At 41.9% G+C, this 15,592-nt stretch overlaps 1 protein-coding gene across 5 annotated transcripts in view; it reads right to left on the bottom strand.

Annotated features, from left to right (window-relative positions):
• The window catches only part of macrod2 (mono-ADP ribosylhydrolase 2), a 399,810-nt gene that overhangs the window by 105,882 nt on the left and 278,336 nt on the right, over positions 1-15,592 (bottom strand). For all 5 annotated transcript variants that reach the window (XM_076743643.1, XM_076743644.1, XM_076743645.1 and 2 more), the window contains exon 6: positions 12,957-13,078. In XM_076743643.1, the coding sequence (XP_076599758.1) occupies positions 12,957-13,078 (122 nt within the window). The remainder of the gene's footprint in view (positions 1-12,956; positions 13,079-15,592) is intronic.

Raw genomic sequence — 15,592 nt, 5'->3', positions numbered from 1 at the left:
GCTGGATGACTGGACTAGCTGAAGTTAGGCTCCTTTCTGCAAGGATGGAGGCACAGAAAAAAAACATACTCATACATACACTCCCATACATTCATCATTTAAAATATACACAGAGATATAAAGATATAAAGGAGTAAGGGTCTGCTGTGTGAGTGCATGAGGCTGTGGTCATCATTAAAGTGCTTAATAGACCATGTCGCCTGTAGGACCTGACAGGCACACTGGGCAGAGTGGAGGGTGCAGGGAGAGGGTCACCTTCATGTAGAGACAGCTCTGTCACACTGGGGCTGTGAAGGAAGCCACTCTGCCACCCTGGCCTGGCCCAGACAATACATGTCTATGGCCAACCAAGCAGAACAACAAGTCGCCACTTTCTCTAGACTTCAACAACAAACAAAAAAAGAGACTCAAGGGAGGAGGCACTAGATAGAAATGGTACTTCCAAGCTGCTTTGTGAAGCAACTCTATAATTGCTTATCTGGCTGCAAAATTACCATTACTATTATGAATATGAAGGCTCATACTTGCTTCAACACAATTATGTGTCCTGATTTCTTCATGTGCAAAAAACAAAAACAAACAACAGAAGCAGTAACCAAAAACTAAGAAACTGGGGATATCTCCAAAGAATGCAAATGGAATCTTTTCAATCTTTTGCTTTTACTCAGATGAAGAGGTCATTTGAACAACCACAGAAAATGGTAGATAAACATGGTGAATATATGCAACAGAAGGCAGAAGAAACAAAAACAGCATGCAGGGCCTTCCTGCCACAATCTGGGTGTATGAGATTTTTATTAAATTCAGTCAAATTCCAGGAGCTGCATTGCAAAGTGGTGTTATCTTGGTCTGAGCACAGGTGCATCTCTAAATGAGGAGGAATGAGGAGGGACGCAAAAGCCCACCGACATCCCAAACGAAAGAGAGGGGACGTGCCACTCAAGGTCATGGTGAATTGCAGGAGCAGTGGCACCGCAGATTGATTGGGCGTACAGGGAGCAGCTGGCTGAGAGGAAACAGGAAGGTGACTGAGGGAATCACCAGGTGGCTCCAGTGAATTATGACACCATCCATCGGCTCTTTCTAACTCCCATGCAGACTAAGCGCTGGTCTGAAGTGGTCCTGTCATGTGCTGCTTGCCACCCGACTGATATCTGATATTTGAGCAAGGTAATATGTCACTGCAACGCATACCATTTGGTCAGAAACTGGAGTTGTTGCTGTGGTTTGGTTTGAACTATAGGGATAACTTTTTCACAAATGGCCAGAGGATAATACAGCTAATTACAGTTTTCTAAATGTGGAGTTCATCATGAATATTGATAAAGCATTAATTAGTTACTAAAACTGGAAAACCATTTTCTCTGCACCAAATACATCACATGTTTTTAGAGCAAAAATGTACTGAATCACTTTATGGGACTGAGGATTCATATTCTACTGCAATAAATAATGTAGCCAAACAATTCTGTCAGTCGGGAAATGCTTTTGAGAAAAAAAAATGAATACACTGGGGCAGGCTATACTATGTTTTTCTATAACATCTCTTTATCAATAATGTAAAACGAGGACAAAACAACCCGGAGAAGCCTGATTAGTATTTACTGTGGATCACAATTATGCTTGGATAAGAGATCATCATGTAGGTCATCATCGTTATGCCCGATGGAGCTCTATGTGAAGCACATACACATTTCCTTATGACTCAGCCTCTTTCTGGAAAAGTCAAGGACTCTTGCAGGACTGCGCTCAGGCGGGGAGCCAATAAATTCTCTCGTTAGAAATCTGGAGCCGTGATGGCCTTGATTGAGCCAAAGTGATCTGATGTGTGTATTTATCTCAAATCACTTCTCTCCATTTTCATAATAGAGCCCCTTCACTGCATCACTGAATGGGAAACTGTAGAGTGCGTTCTGTTTTAATTGCTCCAAAAGAATACACGACAAAAGCCAAAAATACATGCTGTTGGCATTCTACTACATATATGAAAATGAGTGTTAACACACTTATTTTGTTGCATAGTTTTGATCTAATGTCCTTTTCTCTCCTTTGAGGGGGCTAACATCAACAATAAAGAGCCCCAGATGTCACTCCATGCATACTGTCATTACCAGGGGTTTATGAATGTGACATTAGATATTAAGAGGAGTGAGATTTGGAGGTTATCTGGCATTCCAAGCTGTGCGCAAAAAGTCATGAAACAAGATACACCCCTGTGTTCGCTCCGGCAGGCACTTCATTCAGCACGCGGCCTGCTGACTAAACCTTTGGGTTTTCTAAATTCATCTCTATGTGAAATGAAAAAGGTGGATACAGGTACAGTAATAGCAGATTTAAATTTAAATCTGCTCTATGGGCCTGACAGTACCGGCATCATTCATAAAAGGAAAGTATGACATTTACGATATCAAGGTCACTGGTTGACAATGAAAGAAATGTTTAATCTGCTAAATTACCCCATGAAATGATTACTTCAGTAGGCCTACTTCATAATGATTTAATGCTAACATGTCGTATAATTTTTAATTAACTTGGAACAGGAGAGAATGTGGAAGGTGGGGGTGTAACTCAAGGACTAGCTGCACATTTGCAATCAGGTGTCTGATATTCAGCTGCTATGTGCTTTCTCTATCCCAAATTTAATCACTGATATAATAATAATAATATACATGCCCACAGAGAACGGCCTGTTTCTAGCTCACTGCAGAACATTCAGCTAAATGTTAAGCACAGGGTCAACAACACATTTTTAAATACTATTAACCATTAAAATGTTCTCGGAAAGTAAATTTGAGTCCTCAGTCAGAACACAAATATCAGGGTCAGTAGACGGGATAAAATGGGTCAGAAATGCACAACTTCCACCTCTGTGGCAATCTCCAACATCAAAGACAATCCTGCAGCGTTAGAGCGAATATACTTCTCTCATAAACCTGTGCAAGGTGCCGCATTGCCTGCTGAATTGCTGAGTAGGCCTAGATTGAGCCAGTTTAAAACTGTGAGTCAATCAGCTCAGGCCAGGCGCAGTGTGTCAGCCCTCGTTAGCTGTGACCTTGGGAGATAATAATGGCACTAAACTGGGTGTATGTGTGGGGTAATAGCACCGTGATTAAAGAATTATGTAGGAGTGCATAAACATTGGCGTGTCTGCCAATACACACAACCACTCACCTGAGCCTGCGGGGAAGACTGCTGTGGTTTTGATAACAAAATGATGAGAGTGCAAGACTTGAGACTTTGGTTCATCTGTGGATACGACTTAAGTCTTAAGAACTTTGCATTGAGTCTTTCCTGATGTTCTCATACACAGACATAAATATGGGCTGGCCAATCGGTCAACAAAACATGCACTGCTCCCAGTTTGCTGCCATCAAACCAAACAACGCTGATCATAAATATGTTCCAAGCAGATGGAGACTAATTTAAATATTCCTTTCTGACTTTATGCATATCCTGGATGTAGACATGCAGTTGTGCACTTCTGAACCACACAAAGAACTACAAACATTCCCAAGGCTCCCAATAGCTGTCAGCTCGCCGCCTTATGCATTCTGTTTGATAAAACACACGGGAACCAATGCATTAACAAAACACAGGAAAGAGTTGTGCGCAGTATGTTTTAAGGTTCAGAGAAGGCTTGCTATGAAAAATCTGAAGACAACCTGCGGTGAAAAACTGTAAATAATCTCAGAGCAGGGACAACAACTAGCTGTGTGGCATTAGGATTCAAGTCCCAGTTTGTGCTCAGCGAGAAAAAACTTGAAAAAAGGAAAAAAAAAAAAAAATGGGTTAGAAAGAACACAATGTCAACTACAAGATTAAGTTTAAAAAGATTACAATTTATTTGAGGTGAAATGATTTAAAAGAAATATTAACTTCTCTCCCCTTTTTAAATTAAATCACTCTCTCATCACTAACTAAACATCACTCATTTCACAGTCTGTATTTATTCACCAGCTCTGTCGTGTCCAGTTTTTAAAAAATGTATGAAAGCAACAACTACCTTGCATTAATTACAAGGTAGCATTTAATATCAGTGCATATAATTAAGAGCTGATCTCACAGCTGTTGCATAAACAAAAACATTAGGAGAAAAAGCAACCTAAGAAACAGTGGATCAGTTAGCACCTCCTTTAGCAGCCTGACAGAATACTAATTTGTCTGTCTAAAGGTGTTGATGTAATATACTCTGCTGAATCTTCCTGCCTGATGCCTTGATCATAATTGCTGTTTATTAAGCGTAAAAGCTACAAATAACTAAATAAATAATTCCTCGGTGACCTTCATCTTTATCTGAGATGCGATGTGATTTTTTTTCCTTTGAAAACATTTCATGTGTGCAGCCAGAGCAAGAGAGAATGTCCCCTGTGTGTCAACCACGATAGAGAGACCTTGTACTTCGACCAAACACATCTGTAAGACTGGGGACTATGATTGAAGGATAATTGGGTGCGAGCTTGTTGAAATGGAACCCTGCGATAGACCAGGAAATTTCAGTTTCATGGACATGGCCCTGGCAAGGTCAACACTGGGTTCAACACCTGGCTTCATAAAAGCCACAAATGAAAGACTGCTAGAAAGATGCTTTGAGGCCAAGGAACTAGATTCAACACTGGTGTAAAACTAAGACTCACATCTGCGGTGGAGCTACTAACCCCATTAACGCTAATTCATCACATGCTCACGCACGCTCGCTTTATCGTGTTGTTTCTTTCTCGATACATAACCGTCCAAGAAGCTTATTTTCTGATGCAGAGTCGTGTTAAACGTCTCGCCTTGTAACTTTAATTAAATGCATTAAAAGGAACGCACAGATTCAGCGTATTACTAGTCACTCAATAATAATTAAAATATTCATCTGCGAGTGTTAAATTGAAAACGTCGCCATGCGTATCACAATTGCAGCATAACGTGTCACCAAGATTTGTGGACCAGTTGGAAGTAGAAGCTGACTGGGTGATCTGTACATGAGTAGATACAAAGGGTTCCCTGGATATTCATTTACATATGCTGTTGGGGTAGTCCCAGCCACTGGCATAGACTCAAAGGATCATGAGCAAACACAGCAGAGCAGCAAGAGGCGTTACCTTAGGATGGTGCTGCATTAGTAATGAGATGACTGGGAGTGTGACAGCACTGTCCAGCTTTACTGACACACGCGCAAACACACACACATGCAGTACAGACGCTGTTGGCTGCGCTGATTCTGCATGGTAATTAACCATAATGATGTAAACAAGAACTCATCCCACCAAGGTCCGCTGCCGATGAACAGCAATCTGTTACAGTATCTGCGAGATTGCTGAGATTTACTCGGTTGAGGAGCAACTGTCAGGCTACGAGAGGGGCCTGCTTTGCATGTCGTGTATTCCACATCCTCCTTTCCCGCTCAGCTCCTTTGATCAAAGGAGAAGCATTTATCAAGTGGTGGAGGAACTGTTTGATGACACTAGTGTCTCAGACTCAAGCACAGCTCTAAACAGATGGGAGCCTGCAGCAGGAAAAAAAAAAAAAAACAATATTTCAGGTGTACAGCAAGGACTCGGCTGTTTTTTGTTGAGATTTTGTACGTATTGGTTTAGCTGAGGAAGCATCAAAGCAAACAAGACGCCACTGTCCATGTGCTGTCTCCGCTTGAGTTTTCTTCTTGTCGGAAACAATGTGAGTAAAAGTGGCCTTCCTCAGGCGAAAGATTTGAGACCTGCTTTGAAGATCAGCATTGTTGCGACTGACAGCACTGCAGTTTATCTGAGTGAGATGTTGCTAATCAGAATTAACTACAGTATTCTTTCCATGGGTGGATCCCTGAGCTTTTCTCCTGTTTGTATTCTCTGTACGTCAAACCAGGGGTAAGGAAGGAGTCGCCTTGTCGTTCCTGTTGTGAAGCACAGACAAAGACAGACAGAAATTCTTTTTCTTCTCCTGCATTGCCCACATTCTTCAAGTACGTTCCATCAATGCATGCTCACTGTGGTGTTCTTGTATCATGGCGTATGGCAGGAACGGCAACTGTTTAATCAACAACTTCCTCCGACAGTCCCTCAGTTGGGTACGAGCTGTCGCCTCTATTCTCTGATGGTACCGCAGAGGGATATGAGCCTCATAGAAATTCAAGAGACTGTCTCTAGGAGCTCCTCACAGCCAGGTACGACAGCAGAGGAAAACATTAAGTGAACCCAGCCTGAGTCTGAGCCTTATACTGCTTGACTGTGCTTTAGCACTTAAATTATTTGAAGAACCTTTATTATTGTCAGAGCGCATTAATCTAGAACAGTGCCGCTGCCGTTTCCCTCACAGAAGATCTAGGTGGAGTAGCCTTTGTAGGAGACAAGGTTTTGTCTTTCCAATGATTACTGTTGGCTTCCTGTGCTTGTAATCAAGACGCTACCATGCTCACATCAGCTCCCTCCACATAGACACTCCGGAGATTACCTCTTCAATCCCCATCAACTGTGATTACCCCTCTCGAGATGTGTGGAAATGTCACATTTTACATATCCTAATATTCCACCTCACATAAAGTTGCAGTCTTCCCTGGAGTGAAGGGAATGTCAAGGGAAGATGATGAAACAGGGCTGTTCCCTTTACCCAGACCTGGAGCTCCTCCTGCTGTCGTTGCCTCCTTCTGAATCAGGATGTTGGGGTAATTGGGGCTCCAATGGACATTAACTTAGACTAGGTGGCAGATAACCACAACCACTATTAGTGTAATTGGATCTAATTGGCCCATTGTTGCCAATAATTTGGATCAGACAAATAGCAATGGCTAATTTAAATGGCGGCGTGACCTTTTGAACAATTCAGTCTAATTAACCTTTGGGACGCACGCAGGTACTCTATGTGGAGGTGGGCTACGAGCAAGGACTGGCTGACTGGCCGCAGAGAGGGCTGGGCTATAATCTCATATTGTAGCTAATTGCTGATGAGGGGACACTCTCTGAAATCCACTGTGGCACATACTGCGCTTTTTTTTCGCCTCCATTCAAGCTCGGTGTCTGTTTCTACTCTAGATCTTCAGCTGGATTAACACTCAACATGATGAACAACGCAAGAATGCTGACATTTTGACAAAAGGAACCAACAACAAACGAAAGGAGTAAAGCATGACATCTGTCTCACAAATCTTGACTGGTAAAGCTCAATTCCAAAAACAAATAAGCTATGTCTGCTGGTTTGGAGAAAAGTGAAACAAAATGTTCTGCTGATATGCTGATTTTTACTGTGGGGGTGGGGGGGACGTGTTCATCTGATGTTAGAAGCAAATCGTTTTAGCATTTTGCTTCTTTCTTTCATTGTATTTAGCCTTCATACTCTTATATGAACTATAGATGTGGCCTGTGGGGAGAAAACTGCGCTACATAAGGGGAGTTGGCTGTGAAGGTCTACAGTACATTTGCAAATTAAATTTCTCAAATATTATCATAAAGAAAATGGGCTTCAGCTCTATTGTGGAGGAATTCAAAGTATGAACTAAATGCAAAACTGGCTGATAGACACAAAGACCAACTGCTTTCTGTAAGCAGATCAGCAGTAAACCTCTCATTCTTCTATCCCAATTAATGGCACAGTTTACTTTGCTATGGTCAGAAGCCAAGTATGTGCGCAATCAAGCCTCTACACTTCTATCAGCCATTATATGATTAAATCTAGAGTCGCTTGCACTCGTGAACAATAATTTACGAGAAAGGGTAGAGAAGCGGATAGAGGAAAAGTTTGTGCGCGATCTGTTCAGTGCATAAATGAAAATTAATTAATCGCTTGGGGAGTCGGCACACCAAAATGGAATAGGGTGGAGTACAGAGTCGTTAAGTTTGATATGGTAGTATTTGGAAACATAAATAATGACAAAGACCCTCCAGTGCACTTAAATACAGCAGTAAAAAACACATTTTCAAATATCACCAGTGACCTACATTAATAAAGGTGGAACAGTAAAAGTTATTTACAGCATATTTCACATTATTCCTGCGAACAGAGGAGATGCTTTTAAACCTCGTCGTCCACAACAGAATCTACAATGAGGTTAAAGTCAATTTGCCCTCCAAACCCTCGTGTGTTGTCTATCTCAAAGACACCTTGGGGGCATGGTCACTTATCCCATTGATGCAGTGTTTGTTTGTTCTTCCCTTGCTGTCCCTGTCATGTGAAACAGATTATCTAGTAGGGGCTATCAGCTGTCATCTTCAAGCAGGCTGCGCATGCTAATGTGTCACTTTAAGATATCGTTTGCAGGAATGCATTTTGGTTAAAATGAATGGAAGCTAATGTTGCCTTGGAATGAGTCCACAGAGAAGGGTGGCTAATCCTATCATTCTACACGATTCATCTCCAATCCACTTGGCTTTCAGCATTTTTCTCAACGGGCAATTTGTGGCTTCCCTGCTGGATCTCCTCGAAGCCAGTGTGTTATGACTGCAAAACACTTCCAGGGCCGCCTGGGAGTCAGAGAGGAGGCCACTAAATGCAGTCTGCGACCCTGTCAATGTCCACAGTGACAGCTGCTAGCCCACTGCACGCAGCCAGAAATAGCTTAATGACATATACTTTTGGAAAACATCAAATTGTGGCCTGTCAGCGTCAAATTAGGAACAAAAAGGAGACTCAGTTCGCCACGAGATCATTAGTCAACAACTAAAATGCTCGCTGTATCTTTATGCTGCATACCCTCAAGACTTAAATCACATTTATTCTGTCGCAACAGAACACTCCCCAAAGACTCAAACGGAAAGCTAAATTAAATGAAAAAATAATGATGTTTTGGGTAAACACGGCTATTCTTTTATTCTAAAGGTCACAGTCTAAGGGGTGTTTAATATGGCTCCAAAATGAAACAGAGTCTAAGGCTGAATGGCTTCCAGATGGTGGCGTCCCCCTCCACACAGTCTGTCTGTTTCTGCCTGACAGATGCTACGCTTGCTTCCAGGGAAGAATCTGAGCAGCCTTCCATGACTAACCAAGACAGGGGACCTGCATTAACCGTCTCCTCAGTTGCATGTTCTGTATGGCTTTTTCTAGCTCTTTGGAGAGGAGGTCCCCCAGGGTCTGACTGTACACAGATACAATGCACACACACCCACGAGTGCATTGTTAAAATGCGCATACACACAGGTGAATGATTTCACCGCCTGATATAAAAACCTAATCTTGATTGCAAGAAATTTTTCTTCCAGTTAGAAGATGAAGTGATTGGCAGGTCTCAGTCAGCGGTTGAAAATCTGCATGTCTTGCGCACTGCATGGCATCTAAACACACAAACAAATTATAGAAAATCTTTTTTCCGTCTGTTGTCTTCTGAAAATTATGTTGAATGCAATAATGTGGTACTGCTGAGTAGCGAGTTTCCCCAACAATTTCAGCTGTTTCCAAATAGACCATAATAACAAGGCATGCTCCGTATATCAGAGCAACCATGATGAGACCTATTTAATATGTCCCAGCTCAAGCAAATATTGATAGCCTGCTACAGCATCTTAACACCTATCGACCTGCGAGGCGGTGTTATTATCACAATTCATGTCTAGAATCAATCCACCAAAAATCCATATTTCTGGCTATATTTCCTCTCTGGCTCCTCACCTGAGCCTCCTTTGGAAGCGAACAGCACAATGTAGTGTAACAAGCACTGAGCAGAGGAGGGGGCTGTTTCACAATGTGCTGCTCATAGGCCCTGAGCTGCAGCTCTGCTCACAGGCTGCACAGCTCCCACGACTCCCCTGTGTGATGTTGCAGAGCCCAGCCGGGAATGCTGGCATCCTGACTGTGGGCTGTGGTCAGTCAGAGCCCAGGGAGCTGTGACAGCCTGCTGCTCTTTCAGCCGCAGCAAAAAAGGAAATTTAAAAAAAAAAAAGCACTGAAGCATAAGAGCATAAGAGTCTTCGAGGCAAAAAAGGAATGAGTAAAGAACATTGCAACGACACAGACACACGCACATAAAGCCCGGTAAGATGCACATGACGGACATGGTGTTCGTATGCACATGGGTTCCAGGATGCGCAGCAGCCAAATGATTTGACAAACACAACTCAATAAGTCATCCAGCCATCAGATATTTATCCAGAGACTAAGACAGAGTGAGGTTGTGAAAAAGTGCACAGATAGCTTTCAACTTCAGTGCGGAGGTTAAATGGTGGGTTTCTTGGCTCCGGCTCATTTTTCATCTGAAGGCCATCAGTAAAGCTTAGAACTGCATCCTTTATTTACAGTTTGTCCTTTGGTCAGGGTTAGTCATAGAAATAACACGAGCACACCTGCCTTTACATTTCATCCAATATGGACAAAATATCCAGCCTGAGTTTTAAGCCTTTAGATAAAAAGACACTGCAGTATCAGTCTAGAGGTGATTGTTTTAGCTTATGCAGCACTTAATTACCAACACCTAAAGTGTTATCAAAAGAATAAAATCAAAAATGTGTTTCTCTGGCCTGGAATATTTTACATAACTCTGCAAATTTACACAATTGCCTCCTAAAACTAAAACAAAGACACAAGCATCTAATTTTAATGCCCTCATGAGCCACTTTCTAAGCTGCCCCACAAGGAAGACTTGAGGAATTTCTGCACTCTCTATTCATTCAGACTGTTACTTCCACATTAGTTTTTTTTTTTTTCCATAGTAATGGTAAGAATACAACAGAGAAACTCAGAAGCCTCTAAACTCAGTCAGGAATTGCCTTAGGATGCCTACAAGTCACATTTTCCATCTTTCCCAGTTCCGTCCCAGCAGAACTGGAAATCAGGGACATTAGGGACATTAAAAGCTCTTCTATCTAGTTTCTGACTTGTGTCTGGGGATAATACTGTAATAAATGTTCACTGATACACTGAGCTGCCCTAAGGTAAAGAAAATGCATTTCCAGCCCTAAAAGTCAGTGGTATTCCCTATAAACTCCCTGTCTTGACATGCTACAGTCACAAAAAGATTTTGACATGTGACAACTGTGGTAGCTGTACTGTTTTGTAGCCTAAAGGTTGGCTTTGAGCTCCAAGAAACAGGGATTAACTACCAAGCTCTGCTTCTTTTTAATCTGTCATGCTTAAGTTTATTTTGTGTAAGGCTTTGTTTTGACTCCTATTCCTTTGTAATGCTCTGGAATCCCCATTAGGGAGCCAGCCGTCTAGGATTCCCAAATGTAGCCCCCCTCTCTTGCCCACTTTGTAGACCCACTTGGCGGGGTGCCCGTCTTCGGTGGGATCTCTTGTTTCTCTCACACAGCAAAGCTCATAGTGAGACCCTTTCAGATGAGTCAAAATGAGCTTAGTGCTGATCAGCTAACCAAAAACTTGGACTCCTTGTGCTCGGCACCAGGCAAGACCGTCTGTTAACAAAGAATTAGGAACAGAGAACCCTTGGAGCCTCTCTTCAAGTAAGTCTTGCATATCAAGGCGGGCTGGAGTAAAGCTAAATCAAGGCCACATCCTTGCTTGAAGAAACAGCCATTTCCCTTTTGCTTTTGGTGAAAAGGCTTTCTGTTGTCCTTGCAGCAAGGAGAGTCGAAATGGACTGCGGCTAAGATAATGTAATGGCCAGGCTCATCCTACAAGGCCAGTCAATCACAGAGCACCACTGTTTTCACTGAAGGCCTGTTCAACGCGGAGCAGCTGTCTAAATACATTAGACAGGACCCAGAAAACAACAGAAACTCTGTTTCTTATAAATAGATGGATTATTAGATAAATAAATCAAGAGATAGGACTAAACTAAATAAATCTTTGGAATGTGCCGGAAACAAAGCAAAGACTGGAACATTTGTGGATGAAAATAGAAAGCTGGCTGGAGCGTGCCGTGCTCTGAAGCCTCGAGCCCACCAGAGCAAAGAATGCTGTTGTGTAAATGACTTTCTAACATAATGTCATGCTTGTGGCTCATCATATCTTCGTGGATGCAACTCTTATTAGAGAAGTTTACAGATAATCAGCCATGATGCTGATTTTGATAGAACTTCAAAACACTTACCACAACAACATCAGTAATTTGGCTTCACAATCCATTTAATTGCTACCTAGAGGTGTCGGTCGCACGCACAATAAGTCATCAACAGAGCAGGAATTTGTCACAATCATCTTAATGAAACTGGTACTCATCTATGTCTCCTCTCTCTGCTGGTAACCACTTCCATTGATTGGCCTCTGATGAGGCTGCAGGGCAGTAGGTTGGTGCAGAAAATGTGATTTGTGGCTATTTGGTGTGATACTGATTTGTTTACCCTCTGTGGGCAGGGCAAATCCATATATCACATGGACCAGACCGAAACATACGGTCCAGAACAGACTAGAAGCTGTGTGAATGATCGGCCGCTGCCAGCTGTGGATTGTGTGGGCACTGTCTCATCTAAAGCCCCTACGATTAAGCCATGTTCAGCACACTAAACCTTGTGCTTTTCCGGTGTTTTAAAGAAGACAATGCTTCTTGGAGAGGTGGCACAGACATCTGAAATTACTCTTTGGGCATTTGGACATTCAGTTGCTTGGAAACAAAAGATCATAAATCACATATCTATGTCAAAACCATGAGGAGAATTTAAGAAAGGTTTTCTGGCCTAAAAGTGACTTCCCAAAAAGTGACTAAGGAGAAACTGTGCAGTTATTCGCAGTGGCAATGGAGAGGTGGATACAAAGGCCTGCTTTTCATTTAATCACAAGCCAAAGTAGTACACATGAAAAGCCTTCATTTTACAAACATGAAACATTACCATTTTGTTGTGTTCTCTGTTGCTTTTGTTTATATAAAGAAGATTAAGGCTTTTCAGAACTGTATCAAAAATGAAAGATGCTAAATCCTTTTGTTCTTGTACCTTTTCCAAATTTCCTAAAATTTTCAAACACAGCTGTTCTCACTGAAGGCTTACCCACTGTCAAACAAAAACACAGAAGCATATAATTCATTTATTTCAAGCTGCTCGGGACGGAGACAAATTTCTGCTCAGATGAGTGTGAGCGTGGTAGCATACTGTACTCACCACAGTGCTCAAGCCATGCTCCTTCATCAGCCTGAGGGAGTTCTGGTAGCAGGATGTGAGGTCATTGGTCTCTGTAGGTCCCACATGACCTCTGGCCACTGGGCCCACGGTGTGGATCACATCTGTCGGACGGGGACAACACACAAAGCTCATTTCAGCACAGCCTACTTTTAGCAAGGTTACATGGTTGGCAGTGTTTCTAGTCATCCCATGTAGTGCAAGGATAAGGACAATGCTGTAAAACCTTTTAGTTGTCTGCCATGCAGCCGAGCAGTCGAGCAAAAGGTTTTAGAATCTGCAAAATCACCATCAAATACAAAATACGATAACGTTTGTCTTCACAATGAGACAATGGGGACGGTATGAACAACCCACTGCCTGAAATGAATGCATTTATTCAGTAAATGAAACGACAGCTTAGATAGAAAATCAATTACAAGATTCTTTTATGCCATCTACTCAAATATTCATATCTCTCCCTGTACTCTCTTTCCCTTCGCATAGTAATGTCTTTACCTGTCAATCACTGGTCTCCTTGTCTGGCCTGGCCAGACTGCGGAATGCAGCTTCTTAATTGAATCATAGGAGTGATGACAGGAAAATAAGAGATTCTAAGCAGTGACTTGACAGAAACACAATCTCCAGCATTCTGCCTGGCTACCCTTGGCCTTCTCAATGTTGGACAGGACAGGTCAACATCAATATACAAGAAGTAACTCTGCATCACCCACAGAGCATTCCAGAGAGATGCATCACCAACGTGAAACATTATATATCTAATAATTCCTCAAAAAGGTCATTAAGGTTTAAATTCCTGAAAGCATGACCAATGAGTGCTGTTCTGTTTATTCAACAACAGACTGTTGCAGCATGCCAAAGAGCGGCTCTCTACTCTATTCAGCAGTATTGGCTGGTAAATCTCAGTTCATGGCCCATTAAATATGGATCAACTATGACTCATACATTTGCAATTTAACGCATCAAGTCCCCATTTCTGTGCACTAAAATATTAAACCCTGCTTAAGTATGAATACTGAGAATCCAGACCTGGTTCAGGTGAGGGCATGCAAGGAAACCACTGCAGCAGCAGCAGCCTGTGTTTTAAAATGCAGTCACCTCATGTGTTTTCTTGCACCTAACCTCACCGTTTACGTTTATATTAAACATTTAGCCTCACTTTCTCACTGAATAAATGTAAGCTATATTACTACTCTACTTGACCATAAATCATTTATAGATTAAATTTAGTTCTCAGTTGCATGTCTGGTTGTTTAATAGGTCAGGATGATAAAATGCATGGGGAACCGTTATAATCAAGTGGCTTTCGCTGGTGTTGCTTAAGAGGTGGGATTTTGTGTTCGCGAGAGGTAAGAAACAAGGGCTTTGGTTGATCCCCAGCTAAGCTGAGTTTGGGCTGTAATGAGAATGGAGCTGTCTCAAGCACTGTCTTTTCTCCAGAATAGCAGGCCAAAAATTGCATAGCACAATGTGGTTATAATGGGACACGTGGTGAGTTGTTTTTCGTACATAATTCATGAAGTTCCTCACTACAAGAACAGGAACATGCCAATTAGAGTGTGGGTAAGCGCCAAAAACCAGACTAGTGGTGAATTCATGAAAATTTAAACATTTCTTATCTCACCAGTACCGATGTCTCAACACTTCCGCATCAAACCAATATTTATACAGCTGTGTTTCTGTAGGTGGAAGACATATTTCACTTCGTAACTAATGAGGGATATTACAGCAAGGACAGTGAGTTACTGTAGAGCTCTAAAACACTCTGCAGCTGCTTCAGTATCTCTGTAAACACAAATGACCTCTCTACCCTTGGTCTTGGAGGAACTGAGGTTATTTGTTTTGTTTAAAGGAAAAAGACACAGTCATCCTCTAAATCCAACAAAATCCGGTGGTTTTGACTCCAGTGAGGTGTTACAGCCCATTAGGTTGCTGTTAAATCACGGTGACTTTATTGAATCATAATTTTCTGAAGACTTGTGAGCTTGGATAGGGGAAAAAAAAGCCTAGTCTTCTGCATGCACACTGAAAGACAATAAGAATTAGCATGAGTTCAGTAATATTAATAAATAGAGGCATGTCAATGTACTGCATTAGCTGAGGGCAATTTCACTGTGAAGATTCTCTTGTCTAAAGGTTAAGACTCCCTCTAAGCTCTGAGCTTGAATATGACTGCAGTGTTTTTTAATACATAAATTATACCAAGATGCTCTTTGCAATAAGGGTTTGAGAAGCTCTGGCGGACAGTCCATCGAACATGAGTATTTATCATCACTGTTGTTTGTCTCCTGGTAGAACCGTCAGCTTTTGTCATTATTTGTGTCCATTAGCTGAAAGACACACTTCAGTGTATACATACCAACACATGTATGCCATTATCTGTTGAAAACCTTCTTACAAGAGGCACATAAATCTCTATCTGAGGGTTGAAAAGATTATTCATAGTTGGGGGGCTCATTGCAGGGGTTTCATAATGGATGCAGAAAGCATCAAGAGAAATGTCCTGATGAAATACATTCAAGGGATGCTCTTTTTTTTTTTTTTTTACTGTGCTGAAGAGAAATTAATCAGCCAATATCGGAAAATTTCAATTCCTCACACCAAAAGTAAAACTCTGC

This window comes from Chaetodon auriga, chromosome 11, assembly GCF_051107435.1.
Source record: "Chaetodon auriga isolate fChaAug3 chromosome 11, fChaAug3.hap1, whole genome shotgun sequence".
NCBI lineage: Eukaryota > Metazoa > Chordata > Actinopteri > Chaetodontiformes > Chaetodontidae > Chaetodon > Chaetodon auriga.
This window is presented reverse-complemented; position numbering and strand designations above follow the sequence as displayed.